The sequence below is a fragment of the Corythoichthys intestinalis genome, chromosome 12 (genome assembly GCF_030265065.1).
Source record: "Corythoichthys intestinalis isolate RoL2023-P3 chromosome 12, ASM3026506v1, whole genome shotgun sequence".
Lineage (NCBI taxonomy): Eukaryota > Metazoa > Chordata > Actinopteri > Syngnathiformes > Syngnathidae > Corythoichthys > Corythoichthys intestinalis.
In genome coordinates, this window is record NC_080406.1 from 15,372,696 (window position 1) to 15,397,172 (window position 24,477).

The following is a 24,477-nucleotide window of genomic DNA, read 5'->3' on the forward strand; positions in this document are numbered from 1 at the left end:
CTCTCCTTTTTATCCTCCTCAGAAAATTGTTTTTGTCTATTTGGTTGCTCTGCCATCTTTGCAGCATTCGCAAGAAAGCGTTCGTATCGACTTCCGTCTTTCTAATGAATAGGGCAAGGGGGAAGTGACATATGCCGTAAAGCTGTCAGCACATTTGTAATTTTTCTTTTTTGTGTGGTAGGGTTCCTGCCACCCTCCTGAAAGTTAATTAGCGCTGGTGAAAAATATACAACCCCCCTCAAGATATAAAAGAGGTGTGATTCAACTAGATATCAGTCGACGTATTATCACAAATGTTAAATATTTTAAAAAGGTTGTAAAGTTACCTAATGTTACTTTAAATTCACATAAATTTAACATTGTTTTAATAAAGAAAATATAATAATATGCTAGGACAGACTCGTCTGGGATGCGCTTGTGTTTCAGTAGAATGCTAATGACTCATTGTTTTTAAGCCCAATAGTTTTTGGTGCCTGCATTGCAGTTATTCTAACAGAGTGGTTCATTAGGTATTTCACATTTCCCATCGGGGAGAAGAGTGGAAAAGACAGGCTTAATAATTACTTCAATAATAAGAAGACACAGAGGAGGAGGGAAACATTCAGCTTACCTGCCCACATCATGCTTATTCTCGTTAATTGCTTTTATTTTTATTTCTTCATCGTTTTACCCAAACTGAAATAGCTGCTTTTAAATCTTTTGCGCTGTATGAAACAAAGTGCTCTGCCTTTTTTTGCGCCTTATATAAAAACAAGGTTACTGTTGTAGCCTTATTATACAATTGTCCATAAAATAGGAATACATAGACAGTTGTGTTTAAAATAATTCAACCCCCATTGCTGTGTGTTGGAGCAAGTCTGACATTTTTTTTTTTTTAATAAATAAGTCAAATACAGACTTAAAAGTTATTTAAGCAAATAAAATTGTTATTTTTACAAGTCTTAATTTGATATGATCTATATCTATACTTATACAGTATATGGCGGAAAACACTCAGGTAACTTGAAGTCCTGCTCTGAGATCCACAATTTTTCCAAATTTTAAAATTCTACGATATGCATGTATGATACATCATTGGAAGGCTTAAAATCTCCATTTTCTGAGGGAAGAAAAATTTTGAACAGGAGGGCATTTTTAGAAAAAAAAAAAAAAAATTAAAAAGCAAAACCCTAACTGGAGGTGAGAGCACGCGAGAGCAGAAGTAAAGTTGCCACGATTATCACGTACTCACTTCTTTTCGATCCAAAAACTCCATGTATCACCAAGTGTTAAGACACAGCTGTGAATGGCCACAGCCGGATTTTGGGGGGATTTTATGGGTGAAACATGGCAATATAAAAGGGTTGCGATGCAGAAATCGCAGACATCGAGGAGTGGTCGAGATTTTCATTTTCATATATTTAACCTTTTAAATGTTTTTTTTTTTTTTTTAATTTTTCTTTGTTTGGACCGATTATTTATCATCTAAAATATTTGGGAAAATGCGACAGTAATGAAAAAAAATACAATTAAGCGATAGTTGTGAGGTTGATATCCGTATCTTTTTTTACAGACACCAATTTTTTCATTGTGACGTAATTTGTTTAAAAGTTTAAAATATGCAAGTAAATAAATTTTTAAAGTCTTTTTTTTTTTTTTTTTTTTTTTTAACTAAGTATTAGACATCAACTAATACTTCTAAGCTAAAAATGACAGCCATTTCGAATAATAAATACGATTACTTACCTTCTTATGGCTAGGTCGAAACTAAAGTGGTTGCGTGACATCTGTAAACGGGGGTTTCCAGGGTATAACGGACATATTAAAAATAGTTCGGGGGCTTATTGCGCCATGAATCTGCTATGGGAGCATATAGACATTTGGTTCTATCAAACGCAACAGTTCTTTTGGCTTAAAATACAGCAGTTTATTTCCAAGAGGGGTGCAAGAGCAGAAGCTGCTTTTTCAGTCTTGTGTTTTCCGCCATATATAAATGAAACTTTGTCTGTGTGTGTGTGTTCATTCCCTATAGATTCTAAAATAGCTGTGCGAATTTTGACAAAATTTTACACTCTTGTACTTTATGTTTCTGGGAGTGTTCTTAAATGGGTTTGATTACTGTAGTGTGAAAAATTAATTCGAACCTACAAAATTTACGTAGCATAGTAAATTCTCTGATTTCTGGGCAAAAGACACAACTCTAGCGATTGCAATGTTGCAGTTGGCTGTCAAACTTTACGGTTTCCTGTACACATTTAAATATGCTGTGATGATGCATTGTGGCTTTGAGTACTCCACAACAAGTTGCTTTCAAAAATGTTTATAATTTTCCTGAATATTACTATTATTATTAAGGGATTCGTTTAGGTTGGATTTTCATACTGTAGCGACTTATTTATCATGTGTTACACCTGCAAGTGTTCATGGTGGTCATGGCTTGTGGCAACCATGACTGAGAGTTGTGGTTGCCGTTGTTATGTTCTGGTGTTTTCTGTTCATTACAGGTGCTGTCTCTTGGGGTTGTGCGGTGTATGGGGCACAAGAGCAGCAAGTGTGAAACATAAAATCTGTCTCTTTCATTCTTTTCCACTTCATTCGCCACCGTACTGTACAAAATGATGGAAAAGCGCTTGCGCGTTAACCCCTTTATGGTTTCGTTTAACGATACATGACAGCTGCATCTCCAAGGAAAGTATGTTTTGCAGTGACCCCTTGCTATTTTGCACTTCAAACCTCGCACCCTCAGTCCATCTCTGATTTTTTTCCCCCCAAAAAAAGAAAAATAAATGCAGAAGAGCTGTCCCGAGCCGATCGCATAGTCTCGCTCCCTCCCTCTCCCTGCTCTAAGTTGGTAAGGCAGTGCACTTGAGTTGCTTATTAAAGCTATAGACAAGGGGCTGGAAGCTGAAGCTTCAAAGCGCCGCATGCGTCAATCATCGTTTAACTAGTTAAACAGTTGCTGTGGCAACTCATTGTGTGTAAGTGAGCAGCTTGAGCGGATTTGAGTAGATTTTTTCTACTTTAATCTTTTTTAAAAAATAATTCAGTGGGACGGTAACATGTTTAAAACTCGTTATTACATTATTACTAAAAACCATTTATTAAAATATATACTGTATATTAGAGGTGGGAATCTTTGGGCACCTAATGATTTGATTATGATTCAGAGGCTCCGATTCAATTATACATTTACATGTTCTAACGCCGCCGTCGTGAATCATTTTGCATCTAGTTCCATATATATGTGATATCTACCGTAGCCGTATGTTGCCGTATGTTTGTAGCAACTAGCAACTGGGCGTTGTTTGAAGCGACTGTCGTCCGCAGTCAGGTATTATTGTTTTTTTTTTTTTTTTTTTTTTTTTAAATCTAGCAGCATGAGTTGAACATGATATTTACTCTAGGTCCATTGCTCATTGCATCCCGGAGACCGTGCTGACTGTGTTTTATTTCCGCTTTACCTGGTATAATTCAATAATCGGAATTTGGATGTTTGTGAATCGTTCTCGAATCTTCCACGGCAGACTTGCGTATAATCTAAGAATCGGAAATTTCGCACGCCTCTAATATATATCCATAAAGGCTTTTTTCAAAATTATACTTTGGGAAACGAAGTGAAAAACACATCTTATATGTATCTCCTTCCAATGCTAAATCTGAATAAATACATTGGACAGACACACAAAAAAATGTTCTGGTCCCCATTAACCGCGAAAAACAAGGGATCGCTGAATCTGCCATTCAAGCGGATTGCGTTCACCTTACACAAACCCGAGCAACGGCGGGCAATTCTGCTAATTATGGATGAGATAATAAAAAAATGCAATACAACACATTATTCCAGGATATTTTTGCACCCGAGTCAGAGTCACCTGGTTTTGAAAATTTGCCGATACTGAGTCCCGAGCCGATACCGAAAAAAAAAGTGTTGTTAAAAAAAAAAAAAAAAGTACTTTGAAAAAAGTATTTTGAAACTTTACTGTCCCGCTGAATTATTTATTTTTAAGCAAGAATAAAATGCTTGTTTTTAATACCGTAATAAGGCGCACCCGTGTATAATGTGCACACCAAATTTACTTGTAAAATCTAGGGAAAATTATTGTACCCGTTTATAACGTGCACCCTAATTTTAGCACCAATAAATAGAAGAATATAAGAAAACAGAGCTCGTGTACAGATACAGAAATGTCATTTTACTGAATGGTGAAACACAGCACAAGCATAGCATATTGGTAGTTAAAAACATTACCCTAAACTGACAATATTTACGGTAATAATATGATTTGACAACTTCTCCAACTTACCAGAATCTAAGAGAAAACAAAACAGATGTGACTTTTCTTTTAAAGGCTGCTGTATAACTTGCTCGTTTCATCATGATGAATAAATGTTTCTTCCATGGATTGATACGGTAAAATGAAAGTGAGAACGTAAGTCGGAAGCGCTGTCGACACGACAGTAAACATAGGAACTATTGTTATTTGGGTTTGAGTTTCCCGAGGGACAGATATAGGTGATGGACACACACAGGAAGTCTGTTGTTATGTTTGTTATGGTCCGAGTTGCGGAGCTGCAATAAACATTGACTCAAATGAGTTCAAGAAACTAAACTCTGTGCTTTATGAAGAGTGAAAAAAGCAGAATTTAACACAGACAAAATCATTCGGCCGATCAGAGTGAAGTATTACCGAAACAAAATGGTGACGCCACGTACCGTTAATGGTCAGCAACGGCTCGCCGCATACGTTTCTTCAACACAACGTGGCCGTGTCAATAAAAAATTTTTAAAAAAATCGATATATATATATATACATATGTATATATAAGGCGGCACGGTGGCTGAGTGGTTAGCACGTCTGCCTCACAGTTCTGAGATCAAGGGTTCAATCCCGGGCTTCGGCCTTCCTGTGTAGAGTTTGCATGTTCTCCCCGTGCCTGCGTGGGTTTCCTCCGGGAACTCCGGTTTCCTCCCACATCCCAAAAAACATGCATGGTAGGCTGATTGAACACTCTAAATTGTCCATAGGTGTGAGTGTGTGCGTGTGCGTGAATGGTTGTGTGTCTCCTTGTGCCCTGTGATTGGCTGGCAACCAATTCAGGGTGTCCCCTGCCTACTGCCCGAAGTTAGCTGGGATAGGCTCCAGCACCTCCGCGACCCTCGTGAGGAATAAGCGGCATGGAAAATGAATGAATGAATGTATATATATATATATATATATATTAGGACTGTCAAAATTATCGCGTTAACGGGCGTTAATTAATTTTTTAAATTAATCACGTTAAAATATTTGACGCAATTAACGCAGATGTCCTGCTCAGACAGATTTAAATGACTGTTCAGTGAAAAGCTCACTTGTTGTTATGGAGTTTTGCCGCCCTCTGCTGGCGCTTGGGTGAATGACCATCTCGCATATTGCCTCAAACAGATTATACAATGAGGCCGTTTATGGGCATTAAGAATGAAGAGAATGCCACCGGCCGCTTGGGGGCAGCGCCGTTCCATACTCATGTTATTTCTTCAAAACGTGGGAGAATTAGTAGTTGTGAGATGTTTATGCTGTATTCACAATGCAACGCAAATTGCTATTTGTGCGCCACACATATTTCGGTAAGTTTTCTTTCTTTTAGTGGCAATTATGTGTCTCTTGTTGTATTTTGGGTAAGATATGTACAGATATATTTAATACAGTAAAGGCGAGTGGACACAGGCGTTCTTTCGACCGCGCCGTTTATTGGCAACTCCTTCACAACAAATATACAGTGGGGAGAACAAGTATTTGATACACTGCCAATGGGAAAACCCATTGGCAGTGTATCAAATCCCCAATGTAAGTATCGTTTAGTGAAAGCGCAACAAAAATAATATTCCTATCTCTCCAAAAAAAAAAAAAAAAAAAAAATTCACAAAAAGAAAAGCACTTCAGTCTATAGTAATGAGGCCCTATTCTTAAACAACAATGCAAAATGAACTGGCATTCCATATCAAAATAGCTATGCAAAATACACGTAAAACTTTGGTCACTCTATTTTTATTATTGTTATTTTTATTCTTATTATTATATTAACTCTACTTTTGATTGAAAATTTAACAAATGTTATTAAAACGAAAACATGAAGAGGGGTTTTAATATAAAATTACTATAACTTGTAACTATAACATTTATCGTTTAAGAACTACAAGTCTTTCTATCCGTGGATCACTTTAACAGAAAGAATGTTAATGCCATTTGTGGATTTATTGTTACAATAAACAAATACAGTACTTATGTACAGTATGTTGTATGTATATATCCGTCGTGTGTCTTATCTTTCCATTCCAACAATAATTTACATAAAAATATGGCATATTTTAGAGATGGTTTGAATTGCGATTAATTGCGATTAATTACGATTAATTAATTTTTAAGCTGTAATTAACTCGATTAAAAATTTTAATCGTTTGACAGCCCTAATATATATATATATATATATTTCTGTCTCCATCCATGTACCCGTTTATAATGCGCACCATGATTTTACAAGTTGATTTTGGTTTTGAATGCTTCATTGAGTGAGTCCACTCAAATCCACTCACTCTGCTGAGAAAGCCTCACTTACACAATGAATTGCCACACCACACCAAGTGTTGTCAAGACAATGAATTGCCACATGTTTAATAAGCTAAACGAGTTGACTCTTTTGAAGCACAGCGCAACCAAGCTTCTCTGGGAAGAGCTGTCACTCATTGTTAACCTTTACAAGCAAACGCCAGCTGCACTGGTCAGCAAGAAAAGCAGCAGGCTGTGTGACAGCATGATGCAGAGAAACAAATATATTTTTTTCATTAAAAACCCAAACCCGATCCTTTTCACCCGATTCCGATCCTCTGAAAAATGGCTTGATAGTCCCGATTTCCGATCATGTGATCGGATTGGGACATCTCTAATAAGTACTGTACAAATTGCAAAGAAAGAAAATTAAGGAATTTAATTTGACTTGCTGCAAGGTTATTAAGAATTTCTGTGGAAATAGTTCTGTCAGATTTTGAGTGAGGCTCCCAAAGGTGTCTGATGGGCTTACTCTTTCACATCAATTCAACGAAGCATGCCTTTATGCTACTTGATTTGTGCTTTGTGCACAGACAAGGGTCTTCCCTAAACTGCCCCTTTGAAGAACGTGTTGAGAAGAACAAGTGGAAATTAATACATCTGGTCCAACGTACAATTTAGTTATCCATCTACGCAACTATTTCTCTCAATGCTTTTGTCCTAATTATGTATCCCCTTGTCAAATCTGTCCTGAATGTTGTACCTAAATTAGATACATTTTTTTTGTCTAAAATGGAATACATTATTCACCAATTTACAGGATTTACACACTCAGGAGGACAGAGCTTGATAACCCATTCTCCTTATTTTCTCTGTTGGCTCCCTAATGACAAACTTATCAATCAAGCAGTAAAATAGCACATTTTCCATGTCCTTCCTTACGTTTTTTAAAATGCGCCGGGGACGCCGGCGGAAAGCTCGACCTTTACCCTTTTTATGGAGCTAATTTTCCACCGAGATAATTTGGCTCCGCATTAGCGCGGAATAAGTGATAAACTCGAGCGCTCTCATTACTGCCCTGCCGTCGCTTTCTGGCTGGCAGCCTTTTTACCTTTGAGTGCCTTGCTTAAAATGCCAGACAGACATGAGAACTTGGCCAAAAAGGTCGAGAAGAAATGCTGCACAAGTCGACCAGATTGCAGATAGCAAATGATTTGATGATTTTTTTTCCCAAGGCATATTTAATGAGACTCACGTACACGTCGGCCAAATTTCATAAGCAACAACAAATACATCTTAAACTTTGCAAATAAGTGCTTTTACAATATAGTTTTAGTGCTTCATTAAAAAGAAAAACATTTCCAAGACTGTAAATGGCACCGGAGGTTGTAAAAAAAATCACGTGCCACACTACTATAAGTCGCATTTTTGGGGGGGAAATTTATGTTGTACGCCATTTGTGTTCACCAAGTAAACACAGTCACTTGTATTACTCCAGAAACAAAGACCGTTCTCAAGAACTGCGTAGTTGTGAAACTTGTTGGTGTCAAAACCAACTTCGTTGGACTTACTAACGCACAATTCTGTGCTAATGCTAATATTCGTTCCTTTAGCTTAGCAAACATCAACGTTACAGCGCTTGAGTTCAACAATGCTGTGAGCCATTGCCACTTCGCGCTTCAAACTTCGCGCCCTCAGTCCATCGCGGACTTTTTTAAAAATTAAAAAAACAAATAAATAAATACAGTATTTTATAAAGATGCCCTGATCCAATCAATGACAGCCTCTCTCTCCCTCCTGCTGCTTTTCTTGCTCAGCAGGCAGCTGGAGACTGACTTTGTGTCTTAAAGTTGACAATGATTGAAAGGCGCTAAGCTTTGAACTTGCTAGAGAAGCTTAGGAGCGCTAACTTCAAGGCACCGCATGTGTCAATCATCGTTTCAGTTGTTAAACACTTGCGGTATTGTGCTGTGGCAACTCATTTTGTATGTGTAAGTGACATAAGCAAAGTTTAAGGGGGGCCATGCCCCCCCCCCCGGTGGCCAAAAAGTGTCATTGCATGTAATTGCCTTTCCTATATATGATTTTAGAATTAAGACTTTTCTGGTAAAATATTGTCTGTCAAAGTTGTAAATCAATAAAACAAACAATAAAAAAAGATACTTTTATAATAGGTCAAAATTATTTTTCAAACAAATCATGTGATTAGCACCTTAGACCAATTTTCTAATAGCCCAAGCCCATTCTCTCATAGCCCCAGACCATTACTTGGTTAACCCTGGTAGGTACAGTAGAAGTCGATATGGTAGATAACGTAGATATCATAGGCATTCAGTAATGCCTATGATAGTTTAATGTCATAAACATGACGGTCGCTGTTAAATAAAGTGTTACCTATTAACCCAAATAAATCAACAAATAAGCCGCACTGGACTATAGGCCGGAAGATTCAAAATGAAGGAAAAAAGTAGCGACTTATTGTCCGGAAATTACGGTTTAGTTAAACAAACTCCCTCTGAAAGGTTGTCTTAAACAGGTACCGTTAAGACGGTGTTTTTTGCATTGAAATAAGAGTGGAAAAGAGGGGGTCGTCTTATATTCGCGGTCTAGACATTCACGACGCTAGATGGCGCCAGATATCATTGAAGTGATTTTCTGTCATGTCAGATCTCAGCTTCTTTCAAGTTTAACCATTTTTTATTGCAATGTTTTTCCTTCTTCAGATTTGTTTCAAGACTACAGTTACAGTTAGACTTCACTTTGATGGTTAATGCAGTTATTGCAATTTTGTTGTTTTATCACAATAGATTGGTTTATTTACATTTAAAAAACCAGAAGCCATTCATTTACGAATGTGATTGCTCTTTAGTTTACATATTTAAATGTTCAGATATTAAAATTTGAATGAGGCAAAATAACATGCTTTTTCTCTCAAATATATTGTTATAATCATTTTTTTTTTTTCTCGGAAGTACTGTAATTATTTTCTGTATAAAAATTAATTTAGTGTTCAAAAAGTATTTTTTCAAACTTGAGTCTTGAAAAAGAGGGGGTCGTCTTATAATCAGGTCCGTCCTATATTCGGGCCAATACGGTATAACTGATACAACTGGCTCCTTTTTCTCCCGTTCAAAATAAACAATCACAGATCATTTGCATATTTCTAATCGATCTTATATTGTTTCGATGGACTTTAAAGGGATCCTCTATTTTTAAGACAAGTAATTCTTAAAACATAAATGTTAGTATGAGTTATAATAATTTGATATTAAAACCCCTCTTAATGTTTTTGTTTTAATAAAGTTTGTAAAATTATTTTAAGTGATAGGTCGGCATTCTTGTTACGTTGCAGTGCATGACGTCACTGGCCCCGAATGCCGAAATTCCAGCTTGTCACTCATTAGCTTTCCCAACATGTCGTCAGTTCTACCCTTCCTATTTCAACCAGATCTGAAAAGTGAAGAGCAGCACAGCACTGTCGGTCGTTCACAAGACGAGTTTCAGGGAAAAATACGTGCAGCAAATACCTGATAAGACAAAAGTTGGGCAAAACTGGTGATGCGAGAGAGTTCGTTTGGGAACTCCGGTTGGGAGCGAGAGTGCATGCTGTTGGGATTCGGGAACTCCGGTTTTATTAGCAGATATTCAAGGTAAGTACATTGCATTTTCAAACGTTTTCCCAATATAATTATGTAGATTGTTAGCATCCAGAGCTGTCGTGTGCTTTACATACAGAACAGGCCAAAGAGCACACCTTGTGTAATCCAGGTCTTGTACATTGTAACGCGTGGTAGCTAGGATACATGTATAAAAGTACCAGAAAGCGGAGAAGGTTCCACTTATGCACATTTATTCTAAAAAAAACAACAATTTCCACCTTGACCACTCTTCACTTGGGAGCTCAGCAGTACGCAAACACGCATTCCCTGACGAACTCCAACATTGTTGTAAGGTCCACGTCAGAGTCACTGTCGTCACTGTAGCGTGCCATAGTACTTCAATTATTTAGTATGATTTGGGGAAAACTCCCATGAAGAATAGTCAACAAAAAAGACAGCAATACTAATCCAAATCCGCGTTTTTAACTCACTCGAAGATCCAGGAATTAGACCGATCCCATGGCAATATCGCAGCCGCGATTTGCCGTCGATTCCACAAAATAGACTGATCCGAAAAGCCGCTGTGGACCGACGAATAAAAATAAATGTACAGATCCAAAACCATTATTGCAGACGGATGGGACCCTTACTTGACTGAGGATCCAGGAAAAATGTTCGGGCGCCAGTTGTAACGCATGGTGGGTAGGATGCATGCATACAGGGACCAAAAAGGGGGAGAAGCTTCCACTTATCCACATTTATTCACTAAAAATAATAATTCCACCTTGACCACTCACTTCACTCCCCTTTTTTCCATTTGACTGGAAATTGCATCCAAAAGCAGCACATCGTGGCATTTTACTTCGCGAGTTTAGGCAGCAATAAACAATTGTTGAACACGCCGCACATTTGGAAAGATATCAATTACGTCATCACTGCGAGCCCGCAAACCATGGCGCCAACTAACGGTCAAAATATGGACTAAATATTATAAAATATTGCCATTGATTTAACATTTTATGTGTTTCTAACAACATATTTTAGTACAAGAAAACAATTGTGGTTTATTAGAGTCTACATGTATTTAAATCAGAGGATCACTTTAAACATATACAGTACGCCCAATTCAAAATTCATCCCTCACTACCTGTTCACGAGCCGAGAGTGATCTCTTGGGGCAGACGACAAGTAATTTATACTCCTTGTCCAGTAAAATAACATTTAAGAACATGTAAAATTCTATATCTGAACGTTAAATCACACCTTAGTTTCAGTCGCAAGCCCAGCCAAGCTATAAAAAAAATTGTTGCATATAGTCCACAAAATGTCCTACTGAGTCACGATTTCTTTGCTAATGTGAAATGATTAGACGAGAAACACACATCTGCACACACGCACGCACTCAACACAGATTTCAAGAAAACCCTTTTCAGGTTTTCCCAGCAAAGTGTTATAACGGAAAAGAAGCCTATCTGTCAAATTAATGTCTCTCTCTTGAAAATCTATAGCTAGCGAGTGTCTTTGTGGCCTGATGAGTGACACGCTGAGAAATCCTCACAAGTATTCACAGCATCTTGGCCACATTGTCACATCTCATATCATTAGCGGGCAGCAATGACAGCAAAAGAAGCTTATGTGTCGCATGTTTATGAGAGTTCTGGCCCGCTATCACCTAAAGAACGTTGTACTTGTGGCACTTTGTTGAGCGTGTGTTTATTTCTAGCCTGTAAATGTGCTGTGATGCCACAGCAGATTTTCCATGACAACACCACATTGGAGGTTAACCCAGTGTTCTGTTCAGCGGCTTACTGAGTATTATGAACATAGAATTTTTTATAGCCAATGTCAAAAAATATCGCATTACTCTGTGGTGCTTTGCAATACAAGTAATAGAGAAGTCCCTTTTACCCTTTGCCTGGGCCAGAGTTTAGCAACAAGATTTACATGTAATTAATAATACTGTATTCAAATTCGATATATTCAGCCAGATATTAATGAGAATCTGCCAGTTTGCAAAGGCAATCAAAAACGACCAACGAAAATAATTTGCAAAAAGGAATTTCTGGATTTGTAAATGCAAATTGTCTTGCTAAACTGATACAATGACATAAAAGATTATTGGGAAAACAAATAATACAAAAGAGTAATGGTAGATCGCCTTTAAATATACAGTATGTAGCTCAATTTCCAAAGCTTACCTTTTAGTTTAGTCACACAGATTTGTAAAATATATGTTATGTTGAATATTTGTCAATTGTTACATTAACTGTACATCACAAGAAATTTAGGATTCTTTGATAGCTGGAATTGCGTTGCTTAATGGCAAATGCCTGTTGGTTCTCTATCAACCACAGTGCAAGGAATGGGGTTCCATTGAAATAGCATACAGCCTAAGGCACATTTCAGGCAAAGAGTGTTTGTCTAACCTAAAGCGAGCTAAGCTTTCCTCTATTTCAGGTGATTATGTGGAAAAAGAGTCTCCCTCTTTTTTTTTTTTTTTTTTGTATTTCTGCTAGGGTTGTCAAAATTATCGCGTTAACGGGCGGTAATTAATTTTTTTTAAATTAATCACGTTAAAATATTGGACGCAATTAACGCACATGCCCCGCTCAGACAGATTTAAATGGCAGTACAGTGAAATGCCCACATGTTAATTGTGTTTTATGGAGTTTTGCCGCCCTCTGCTGGCGCTTGGGTGCGACTGATTTTATAGGCTTCAGCACCCATGAGCAGTGTGTAAGTAATTATTGACATCAAAAATGGCGGGCTACTAGTTTATTTTTTGACTGAAATTTTTACACATTTTATTAAAACGAAAACATTAAGAGGGGTTTTCATATAAAATTTCTATAACTTGTACTAACATTTATCTTTTAAGAACTAAAAGTCTTTCTATCCATGGATCACTTTAACAGAATGTTAATAATGTTAATGCCATCTTGTTGATTTATTGTTATAATAAACAAATACAGTCCCTATGTACCGTATGTTGAATGTATATATCCATCTTGTCTTATCTTTCCATTCCAACAATAATTTACAGAAAAATATGGCATATTTTATCGATTGTTTGAATTACAATTAATTGTGATTAATTAGGATTAATTAATTTTTAAGCTGTAATTAACTCGATTAAAATTTTTAATCGTTTGACAGCCCTAATATAAATACATCAAAGATAAAAGAATATATATATATACAAAAGAATAATGGTAGCTCAACTTTAAATATACAGTATGTAGCTCAATTTTCAAAGATTACCTTTTAGTTTAGTCACACAGATTTCTAAAATGTATGTTATGTTGAATATTTGTCAATTGTTATTTGAGATTACATTTACTGTACATCACAAGAAATTTAGGATTCTTTGATAGCTGGAATTGAATTGCTTATTGGCAAGTGCCTGTTGGTTCTCTATCAACCACAGAGCAAGGAATGGGGTTCCATTGAAATATCATACAGCCTAAGGCAAATTTCAGGCAAAGAGTGCTTGTCTAACCTAAAGCGAGCTAAGCTTTCCACTATTTCAGGTGATTATGTGAAAAGAGTCTCCCTCTTTTTTTCGTATTTCTGCACATCTTGACACACACAGAGGCGTCGCAACCCACTAAGCAAACCAGGCAATTGCCTAGGGCCCCCAGCCAACAGGGGCCCCCAGAGAGCCAACAGATTTAGCACACGCAGCTATACTGCGCTGTCGCAGCGACAAGTATAGGGAGTATTTCAATACCATGGAATCATTTGGCAGATTATCTAACAATTCTGTTATCAATCCCAGTTAGCACTAACCATGTCACATAGATTATAAATGTTTAAAAAAGTCCAATCAGCTATTAATACAATATGATTGTTAAAGAGTGACACATCAAATACTCTCAGGAAACTCCTTGCCGAGTTGTTCTACGTTAAAGTTTCACAGGCCACCTCATTATTCATGTGACTACTTAAAGAAATGATAATTTTCCCCAAAAAGTCTATTAATGGGTCTATCGTATTCCTCGTCGAATACTTTATAAGGAAAATATAACATATATGCATCTAAAATAATCCTAAACACTTTTATTAGCAATTTTAATACTCATTTCGATCGGTAGTCCACCAATCAGTGGTTTTTACGGAATAATTTGAGTTTGGTGGGTCGTAGGGCCAATCTGACTACTGATTTCACACAATGGTTTATACCTACGCATCCGATGGTGGTATTTTTGTGTTGCTACTCTTTCTTCTATTGCTCCAAGTCCAACTGTCCCCCTTACTTGCACACGCTCGAAGGGCCCCATGCTGCTTGTTGGCTGGAGCCCCCGGGGACCCTTGCTACGCCTCTGGACACACAGTGAGAGATGTTTCAATGAAGCAGGGATTTTTGTTGCTTTGATGGCCTGTTTATCATCATGTCTTTTGGCACTGCATTTAGTTTTTCTATATTCTTGTCAACTTTTAAACTAAGGCTGAACGATATTGGAAAAAACTGACATTGCGATTTTTGGGGGGGTTACCATATATAATGCAATACTAAATGAAGAGCTTGAATAGCTCTGTTCGGGAATACCTTGGTTGACTTACTATGACCACATTGTATTCATGATCACTGATCGGAAATCATTTTTCAGAGGATCGGAATCGGGTGAAAAGGATCTTGTTTTTTTATTTTAAAAAAATATACAGTATTTATGTTTTTCTGCTTCATGCTCGTACGGCCACCCACGCTCCCTCCTGAAAAGCAGTGCGGCCAAACTGTTTTTCTTGGTCACCATTGCAGCTGGTGTTCAGTATTTAAAGTTAATGATGATTGGCAGGTTTGTCGCTGTGATTTGGCCAGACATGCCTCGATAGCTCTGCGACCAAAGGTACAAACGTGTTATCGTTAAGCTTGCTACACAGTCTGAAGTGTGCTGTGGCAACTAATTCATTGTGTAAGTTAGAGGCTGTCCTCGGCAGCTTGAGCGTCAAAGCAAAAAAAAAACAACAAACAAACAACTTTTTTTTATATCGGAATCGGGACTCGGTATCAGGAGATTCTCCAAATCAGGTGACTTGGACTCGAACTCAGGTGCAAAAATATGCCGATTGGGAAATCCCTAGTACTCATATAATACTGTTTAATCCAAACTAAGGGGTTTATCTGTGAATGATGACGATTGCTGTATATAAAAGGGATCCAGGAAGCCATGTCTCTGCAGAATTGCTGCTTTTATGAAGACAAAAGTTTACATAAAAAAAATAAAAAATAAATAAAAAGTAATAAAAACAATCGCACGCCCTGTGATGGGACTATTGCACATGCGCAAGTGCGCACATTGCGATGGCGATGTTCTAATGATATATTGTGCAGGCCTATTTTAAACTCTCTTATTAGCACATATAAAGCAAATTTTCTGGTCTCCAGAACGAATTTTGAAGGTCTTTGTCTCGTCTCAATTTTGACCCGCTAAAGCCTTGGTTGTTTCACTGTCCCGTACTAGCCATACTTGGGCCAGGTTCAAACCGCAGGTCTTAATGAACTTTTCCGATTTTTTCGTATTTTCCAGGTCGAGTGAGGCATTAACTTGACGGTTTGAACAGGACAAGTCGCATAGTAGTGGACCATTTCAAATCCGATCTAGGTCACTTTCATATGTGGCTTTTAATCTGATCTGGGCCACACTTTTCCAGAATAGGAAATGAGATTCCTTCACAGGGTGTCCGGGCTCTCCCTTAGAGATAGGGTGAGAAGCTCGGTCAGCCAGGAGGGACTTGGTGTCGAGCCGCTACTCCTGCACGTTGAGAGGAGCCAGTTGGGGTGGCTCAGGTATTTGGTTCGGATGCCTCCTGATCACCTCCCTGGGGAGGTATTTCGGGCATGTCCCATTGGTGGGAGAGACTATGTCTCTCGGCTGGCCTGGGAATGCCTTGGGATCCTGCCGGAGGAACTGGTTGAAGTGGCTAGGGAGAGGGAAGTCTGGGCTTCCCTGCTAAAGCTACTGCCCCCGCGACCCGACCCTGGATTATGCGGTAGATGGATGGATGGACGGACGGACGGACAGATGGATGATTCTGTCTGAACTCTCAAGTCTCCCAACTCCCATCTCTCAGCGACCGCTGGTGACGTTAATCTGTATTGCTTAGCAACTGGTGAATCTGAGCGATGAAGTAGCGTAGGAAATAAAACAAACATAAAGGACGGAATGGACGGTGGTGTGCAGTGGAGGAAGAGTGACGCAAGCAAGAGTTTCAACATAAATCCATGGACAGCGACGTCACAGACCTCCATGTCATTATGCTAGCATATGTTCTGCGTATGCGGGTCACTTCACTCCGCACGATTTTGTGACGTGTCTATTATTGGTCTTCTATGCATTTGCGACACTTTTCGGGCTGTGATTGAATATGGTAGTCTGAATGGGCATACAAAAAGACCAGAGATGACAAAAAAATGGAATACCTCACGTTGGGGTCACCAATTTCTTAGGTTTAAAATACCCACTGTGAGGGTCCGCAACCCTATTAAGGGTGAAGATACCGGATTACTCCTCTGTCCTAACTTTAATCATGTTCGTTACTCAGAAGTGAGGTATACTAATAATTGAATGCTAATCTAAATAAAAGAGTCACAGACCTTGAGTTGCAATTTGATCCGAGTATATTGATTCCAGAGATAAAGCAATCAACAGTTACAGATATCTGGCTGATAGTTCTCTAGTCTGGACGATCACAGAAAAGCAGAAGTATCAGTAACTTTCTTCAGCCACGCACTTTCCTTATATACTCCATTCGTAAGATAATTAGCATACTAAGAACATGGGGTGATGTCGGGATGATGTGAAGAGCAGGTGTCCAGACGAAAAGGCCTCTTCAGCACCTTCGGCCTAGACGCCTAGGTCAGCCTGTGGCGCAATCTGTGGCGGTCAGCGCCCCTAACGCATTTCCGCTCAACACTACGTACTTACCCCTGTACTATGTTTAACCGGGTTCGTGGCCCACTTATAGGGAAGTAAATAATGCAGAGGTATTGAAACTTCACCAAACTTCAGTAATTTACGGTTTCCCTGTGACTGCAAAACAGGGTGCCTTCCCATGTGACTATTCTACTGCTTTAACATTAACAGGAAAGGGCATTTAAGGTACTTTTACTTGCATATTAAAATATAACGAACGAGAATGCATGCGAATAAATGTAGTTATGTATGGCGCAATTTTCCTACCTCTATCAACCCCTAAGGGAAAGGAGATGCTCTTCTTAGAAGAAAAAATATCCTAAATCCATGTGTTACTAACCGGGCATCACCCCTGTTATTACTGGGTAACTGTTGGGTACACAGAATTGCTCCCAGATTCCACCAAAAAATCACATCGGCCTCATTAATGAAGAACTGGTGTGGATGTAGATATTCATGGTTATTGTGTAGTACCCTGCAATTGACTGTCCAGTCCCAAAACAGTAAAAATCCTTCCAAATCAATGAACTCCGAATGATTGCCTTGGCTGATTATTTGGCTTAAAACGCAATGTCACTTTCCAGATAAGTACATGTCATGTGATACCGAGTATGTTTCTAGAATCAGCTCACACATTTTTTTTCACACGTCTCATCATACCATTCTGATGGGTGTAAATGGCCTTAGCCCATGTTGAAGAAAATAGCCCCTATGTCGGCATGTCATCCAGTCTTCATTGTGTTCGTCCCAGTTATGTCAAAATATGTTAACAAGCTGGCAAATTGTTCTCCAGTGGATTTTTTTCTACCTGTCAATTCAATTAGCAGAATGTGTAATTGCCCAATGGCACTATAGCAAAATTAGCCAAGCCTTCTCTCCCTTGTCACAAAGAACAGTTTTTATTTATTATTACTATTAAGATATATATTTTTTTAAATCAGTTTTTTTTTTTTTTTTTTTTTTGTGGGACTAAATTTGGGTAATTGAACACCTTTTGCAGATGGGACCTGCTATTAGCTTTGCTTCACAGCATTGGGAGCATATCAGTTTCGACAATCTCCTAGCTTTAAAATAGTATGCGTGACATCTTAGGGACGTTTTGTTTTTGAGGAGGCTGTAGAGTAATTTTCCAATATTTTAATGTTTCATGGACGAGAAAGGCCGAAATGGGACTGTGCCTTGGTTGAAGTGTGTTATCTGTGTAGATTTTTTAATTTTTTTTTATTGTAATCGTGTTTGCGAGTTAATTCGTTCTGCTAATGTTAGGTATTGAAAATGGACACGGTGTGATGTGAAGCACAGGGCATTATTATGCATGTATCTTAAAGTGCGTACGACATAATAAAAAAAAGTCTTAAATAGCATTATTATGTGAATTAGAATCATACAGCATGTTGAGACGATTCGACTATATACAACAATTTGGCAAAGCGCAGATGACGAGAAATTAGTCTTTTAATCTGCCGTTTAGCCACTCCTACCATTAGGCTATAGGGCTCTAGCATCCACAAGAGAGGGATGACGTCAGCAGGGTCATGGTTTCATCTGATTTAGAATTCAGCCCATCTAGGGGGAATTCTCCAGAACAACGAAAATGCGTCGAAGAGAGCCACAAAATGTCATTGCTTCAGTCTGTCTACTCCAATATTTTTACAGGATATTCGTTTTATCGAGTATTTTTCCCCAATTGCTAAATAAATGGTATGGTCATGACAAATAACTGTCTTGTGCTAAATGGAATATGACATAATGAGAATGCATTTATTCAGTACGACGTGGCAAAATGACTCCATAATGGTCAAAACTGCCGACTTCACCTTTACTGTCGCACCTCCCGAACGATATTTTATGCCACCGTAGTTAGCCTGGGTTTTGTCATTTCCCTGCCCCGGCTTCGGAGAATGTAAACAAACCAAGAGGCGAACAGCTCGCCGACATACTAACCCGAACCGAGTGACGTCTCAAAGTCTCATTTTCGCTTTCCAAAGTGAAAAATCACACAAAACTAGCCCGGATCATATAACACGGCGACGGGGTTGTCGATTGTCTTCACGGCGGCAAGCAAGTTATAGCTCGTTCCCCTGCTGCTGACAGGAGAGTTCGCCGGGGAAGCGGCCTGGAGAGTACCGCCGGACAAACCCGCCGATGTCGGAGGAGCGCGTAGCTGCCACATGGTCAACACAAACCTGGCGTAAAATAATGCTTTCCTACACGGCGAAGACATAAACAGTGAGAGAGTGGCGTGCAGTTGTTGTGCAGCTAACATGGCAGGATGTGTCTGAGAAGAACTTTTCTACATGTCCGTCCATGATCAAACTGAAGTAAATAGTAGGGATGTCAAACGATTAAAATTTTTAATCGAGTTAATCACAGCTTAAAAACTAATTAATCGTAATTAATCGCAATTCAAACCATCTATAAAATATGCCATATTTTTCTGTAAATTATTGTTGGAATGGAAAGATAAGACACAAGACGGATATATACATTCAACATACTGTACACAAGTACTGTATTTGTTTTTTATAACAATAAATCAACAAGATGGCATTAACATTATTGACATTCTGTTAAAGTGATCCATGGATAGAAAGACTTGTAGTTCCTAAAAGATAAATGTTAGTACAAGTTATAGAATTTTTATATTAAAACCCCGCTTAATGTTTTCGTTTTAAAAAATTTTGTAAAATTTTCAATCAAAAAATAAACTAGTAGCTCACCATTGTTGACGTTAATAATTACACAATGCTCATTGGGCTGAAACCCATAAAATCAGTCGCACCCAAGCGCCAGCAGAGGGCGACAAAACACCAAAAAACACAAGTAACAAGTGCACATGTCACTGTGCTGTCATTTTAATCTGTTTGAGCGGGGTATGTGCGTCAAATGCGTCAAATATTTTAACGTGATTAATTTAAAAAAAAAAATACTGCCCGTTAACGCGATAATTTTGACAGCCCTAGTAAATAGTCCTTTATTTAAAGAAAGTTTGTAGTGTTTACTTTGTAATCGCTGTATTTGCTGCCATTTTTAACACTAAGTTGTAATTTCTGATGGGGCTGAAAATTTGACAGAACATCCGGCACACGAAGAGGGCAATAAGCCGAGTATAGAGGGGTGTGCGCAAACAAGCCACCGGTCATCGGCCGAGTGGCATTCTCGGTGGACAATCAGCAACAAAATGCAAGCCACCTCCGTATTGAAACGTGTGCCATGATCTCAGTATCTGACAAAATACTAAATAGATGTATACTCACTTCCTCGTAAGTGGTCCCACAGTAGTAGGGCTTGTTTTGGCCAATATCCGCGGTGAACGGGAACCTTTTGAAACCCCAAAAGGCTTACACGCCTCTCCCTGATGCAGCAACAATTTTTTGCAGTCGTTTGGCTGGCGTGATGCGAAAAATAAACTAATTAATCCGCAAAATCAGCTGAATCCACAGTCCATCTGCATGCTATAAAGCAATGCTGTATTTTGAGATGCTGACCCGGGTGACGTCACATTCGCATTCGTCCTAAACCCGAGACGGAAGCCGGAAGTCACTCGTTTTCATGGCGTGGGATTCAAAAATTGAATGTTATAAAACGATCGCTTCCACACACATCTAAGCGCTCCATTTCATTCAGGAGCATAAAACACAGCGTGAAATATGAAATAAACATACTTTTTGGTGTCATACGCACTTTAAATAAGTATCTTGTTCATTTTTTATTTCAGAATTTTGAGTTGCATCAAAATAAATTAAACACACTGTCGTTCTCTTCAGGCCAACGACACTAAACCCAATCATCAAGAGCACATTATAACATTTCTCAAAAGTGCATCCTCGTGGTCCACCCACCCCTTTAATCACGCGTCACATTTTGGGACATCGTTTGACAGATGGTGGCGTTTATCCGGCTATAGATTAAGCCTCGTTTAAAGTGTGTTTAGGCGGGATTTCTCCGTGTAGTCTAATAAAACCTGGCACTCTTGTATGAAAATAAACTCCCGTCTAAAATCCGCTCTCTGACACCAGAATGAACTTGTTCACAAAAAACGTTCACTAAACCAAAATACAGTGGTACCTCGATATGAGATCGCATCGACAAACGATCCTGTCGACATTTAACGTAAAATTTGGCTTGTCATTTGTTTTGACATACGACGACATTTTATGACAGTGTCGCAATTTCATTGTTTTCCCGCAAGACGGACACACAGCAGATTTTCTTGTGAAAGAAATCAACTTGGGTGCCAAGAAGGTTAGTGCAGGTGGTAAAAAAAGGAGAAAGGTGACACTTGACACTGAAATCAAGAAAGAAATGATCGACAAATATAAGCGTGGTTTGCGTGTGAGTGAATTGGCTCGACAAAATGGCCTCCTCCGACCTCCGTTTGACAATTAAGGTTACAATAAAAAGGCATTTTTATTTTCAATTCATTATTATTGTAACATCGGCAAAGAAGTCGCCAGCTTCGTCAGGTTTTTAATCATTTATTTCAGAACTTATTCAACACAACAACTGTCCCCCATAGACTTCATAATTGTATTGACGGGTCACTTCCGTCAGGCACTGCGCAACGCCTTCAAGTAGGGGGCCGTCCTACAGTCGACTTCAGTTATTCGCTGTGGGTCGCAGTTAGTCAACACATTCAGCGATTCAACTCCGGATTTAGGTTGAAAAAGTACGAAAGCTGTACTGCATACAAACAGGAAGGATTGTCTCAGGAGTGATTTGTTCGAGAATTCAAGGTAATTATTATATTTTTCGTACCATGCATGCATTCTGAATCGTTGTGAAAAAAATCAATGGGAGAAATCAACCGCTACGGACTAGCATCATTCTTCGACATATTGCCGTAAAATAAATGCTAACTGCACGTTTTTTTTTGTTTGTTTGTTGTTTTTTTTCTGCTTTTAACCAAGAATCGAGGCTGTTTTACATCCATATAAAGAATTCAGGGATTAAAGCATTTATTCACAAGAATTTTCAACGGAAAATCTCTTTTTACATATGGTGGCCGCCACATTGACTGACAGACTAGCATCGTACTTCGACATATTTACGGAAAATAAATGCTAACTGCATGTTTTTTGTTGTTGTTTTTTTTGCTTTTAACCAAGAATCGAGACTGTTTTACGTCCATATCTATAAAGAATTCAGGGATTTAAGCATGTATTCACAAGAATTGAATGAAAAATGAAAAAAGCTCTTTGTCTGTGATTCCACTCGGTCAGCTTTGACGGCCACGCAACAATGCAGTCCCTCTATAAATTGGCCCCGTGCCCTGTGTCCAGTCAATATCATTATGAGGTCTGTGTGTCCGCCGCTGCTGACGCCAACAACAACATGAAAAAAAGTAAAAACTTCCCACTGTATCACACCTCTCTCTTGTCAGTCACACGGTGCGTTCAGGAACAGCATGCAAAACACAACCGCCACATTAGAACCTGATTCTTTACATCATTATTATTCTGATTTATGTTTATGATTTATTTATTTTGCTATGTGTAATTGCTATTTGTAATTGTACCAGCAGTATACTGTATAATAAGGATTTAGCGTAGGTTTTGGGGCTTTGGGGACCCCTGCTTTATATAACATGAAGATCATAAAAATCACATTAAACCAATCATTAAATCATCAATTAATCACGAATAGAATAAAAAAAAAAAAAAATACTACTACTATTGAAATCAGCAATGGAGATAAAGCACAGGAGGATAGCAAATAGATTGAAATATATAGGCAGTTATGGATATGCAGTGCTAAACAAAAGCTTTTTTAGCCCTGATTTAAAGGGGCTAACATTTTGAGCATACTTCCGACTTTCAGGTAACTTGTTCCAGTGGTGAGGAACATCATAACTAAATGCTGCCTCACCCTGCTTGGTTCTTGGAACATACAGGAGACCAATTCCAGACGACCTTAAGGGTCTAGATGAATTACTGTAGCATTGATATTCGATGCTTTTTTATCATGAGTTTTTCAGAAGGGATAATGACATGCTCCAATCACTGACCTCAGTTCCATCATCGTGACGATAGCGCCTCCACGCTCGCCCCGTGTCGCTGTAGAGGAGCACGTACGTGCTGACCCAGTCCCAGCTGTCGTAGCATCCCTGCGTGGCCACCGCTGTCACCTCCATCTGCTCCCTGAGGTCCAGCTGGAGCCACGGTTCCTTGTCGCTCGCCATCGGAGACCAGCCGCCGGCCCCTGACGGTAAAAATCAATGGCAACATTGATTTGGTCAACTCTTGTGGTTTGAGCTGAGTCACGGCTAGCATTGCATTGCAGTTGTCTCACATGCTCACGTGTGGGAAATGGGATGGAAGTTTCAAATTGTTTGATACAAACACTTGAACGCAAACATTTGGGGTTAGATACACTTTTAAAAACCCGATATGATTTTCCTCTCAGGTTAAAAGATTCAACAATGACAATTCATATTTTCCGTACTTACTGTGGCTTTGCTAAGGTCTCTTGTGGCTCCAAGCAAGACATCTATGAGGCCCTCACCCCACCCTCACACGCCACAAAAATGTGTTTTTTTTTCGCACATACATGTGCAATAAATAAGTGAACACCGTATGAGGCCACATCAAAAATATAAAGTTGGCAGACAATCTATATAAAGTTTTTAATCGAAAAACAGTAATATACACTACTGTTCAAAAGTTTGGGGTCTAAGCGACCCCAAACTTTTGAACCGTAGTGTACATAATATAAAATCCCATATGATACACTATGGTCGCTTAGACCCCAAACCTTTGAACGGTAGTGTATATACGTAAATAACGTCACCCAAAATAAATTAACACACTGAAAATTACACACCAAAGTTTGTTTTAATGATATACGCAGGGTCTAATCAGACCCGGCGGCATGGGCGGGCATTAGGGGGCCGGGCCCGCCCTGAGAGACTGCTGTGCCCGCCCGAGCTCGATTAGACTGTGCTGTGTAATTTTTTTTTTAAACCTTCCATAAAAACACACACACTCACACACACGGAGAGGACGAACCCTCAATTCATCCTATCTTGATCCATCGTCATTCAATTCAATCAATCTGAGCAGCGAATGAAAGCAATTTCTAGCCAATCACAGGTAAGAGGGGCGGGCCGAGTAGCCGGCCATTGGGTGCTCATGTTTATCAGTGCATATGTTGTTTATGCTGAAGGACTTTAGTTAAATAAATGCACACAGAACTGCACCATTGTTTTTTGCATAGCTGTCAAGTTGAACGGTTTCGGCGTGATTTGTACAAGTGAGCACTGATTTTTAAATGTGTACGCCGTACGTTCAAAATCTGTACGTTTTTCGTGCTTAACATTTTTTTTTTCTCCGTTCGGATTTTGTCACCGTTTCGGCAATGAGACAATGTGCGTTACGATGCGTTACTGAGAGAAAAGAGTGTTGTGACACTGTAGCAAACGGGATGCTAGGCTAGGTGGATCCAATATTTCCTGACTGT

General features: G+C 38.8%; 1 protein-coding gene across 2 annotated transcripts in view; it reads right to left on the reverse strand.

Moving 5' to 3' along the window:
* The window catches only part of LOC130926990 (contactin-associated protein-like 5), a 376,038-nt gene that overhangs the window by 221,202 nt on the left and 130,359 nt on the right, over positions 1–24,477 (reverse strand). For both annotated transcript variants that reach the window (XM_057852402.1, XM_057852401.1), the window contains exon 3: positions 23,027–23,220. In XM_057852402.1, coding sequence (XP_057708385.1) covers positions 23,027–23,200 — 174 coding nt within the window. In that variant the 5' untranslated portion in view covers positions 23,201–23,220. The remainder of the gene's footprint in view (positions 1–23,026; positions 23,221–24,477) is intronic.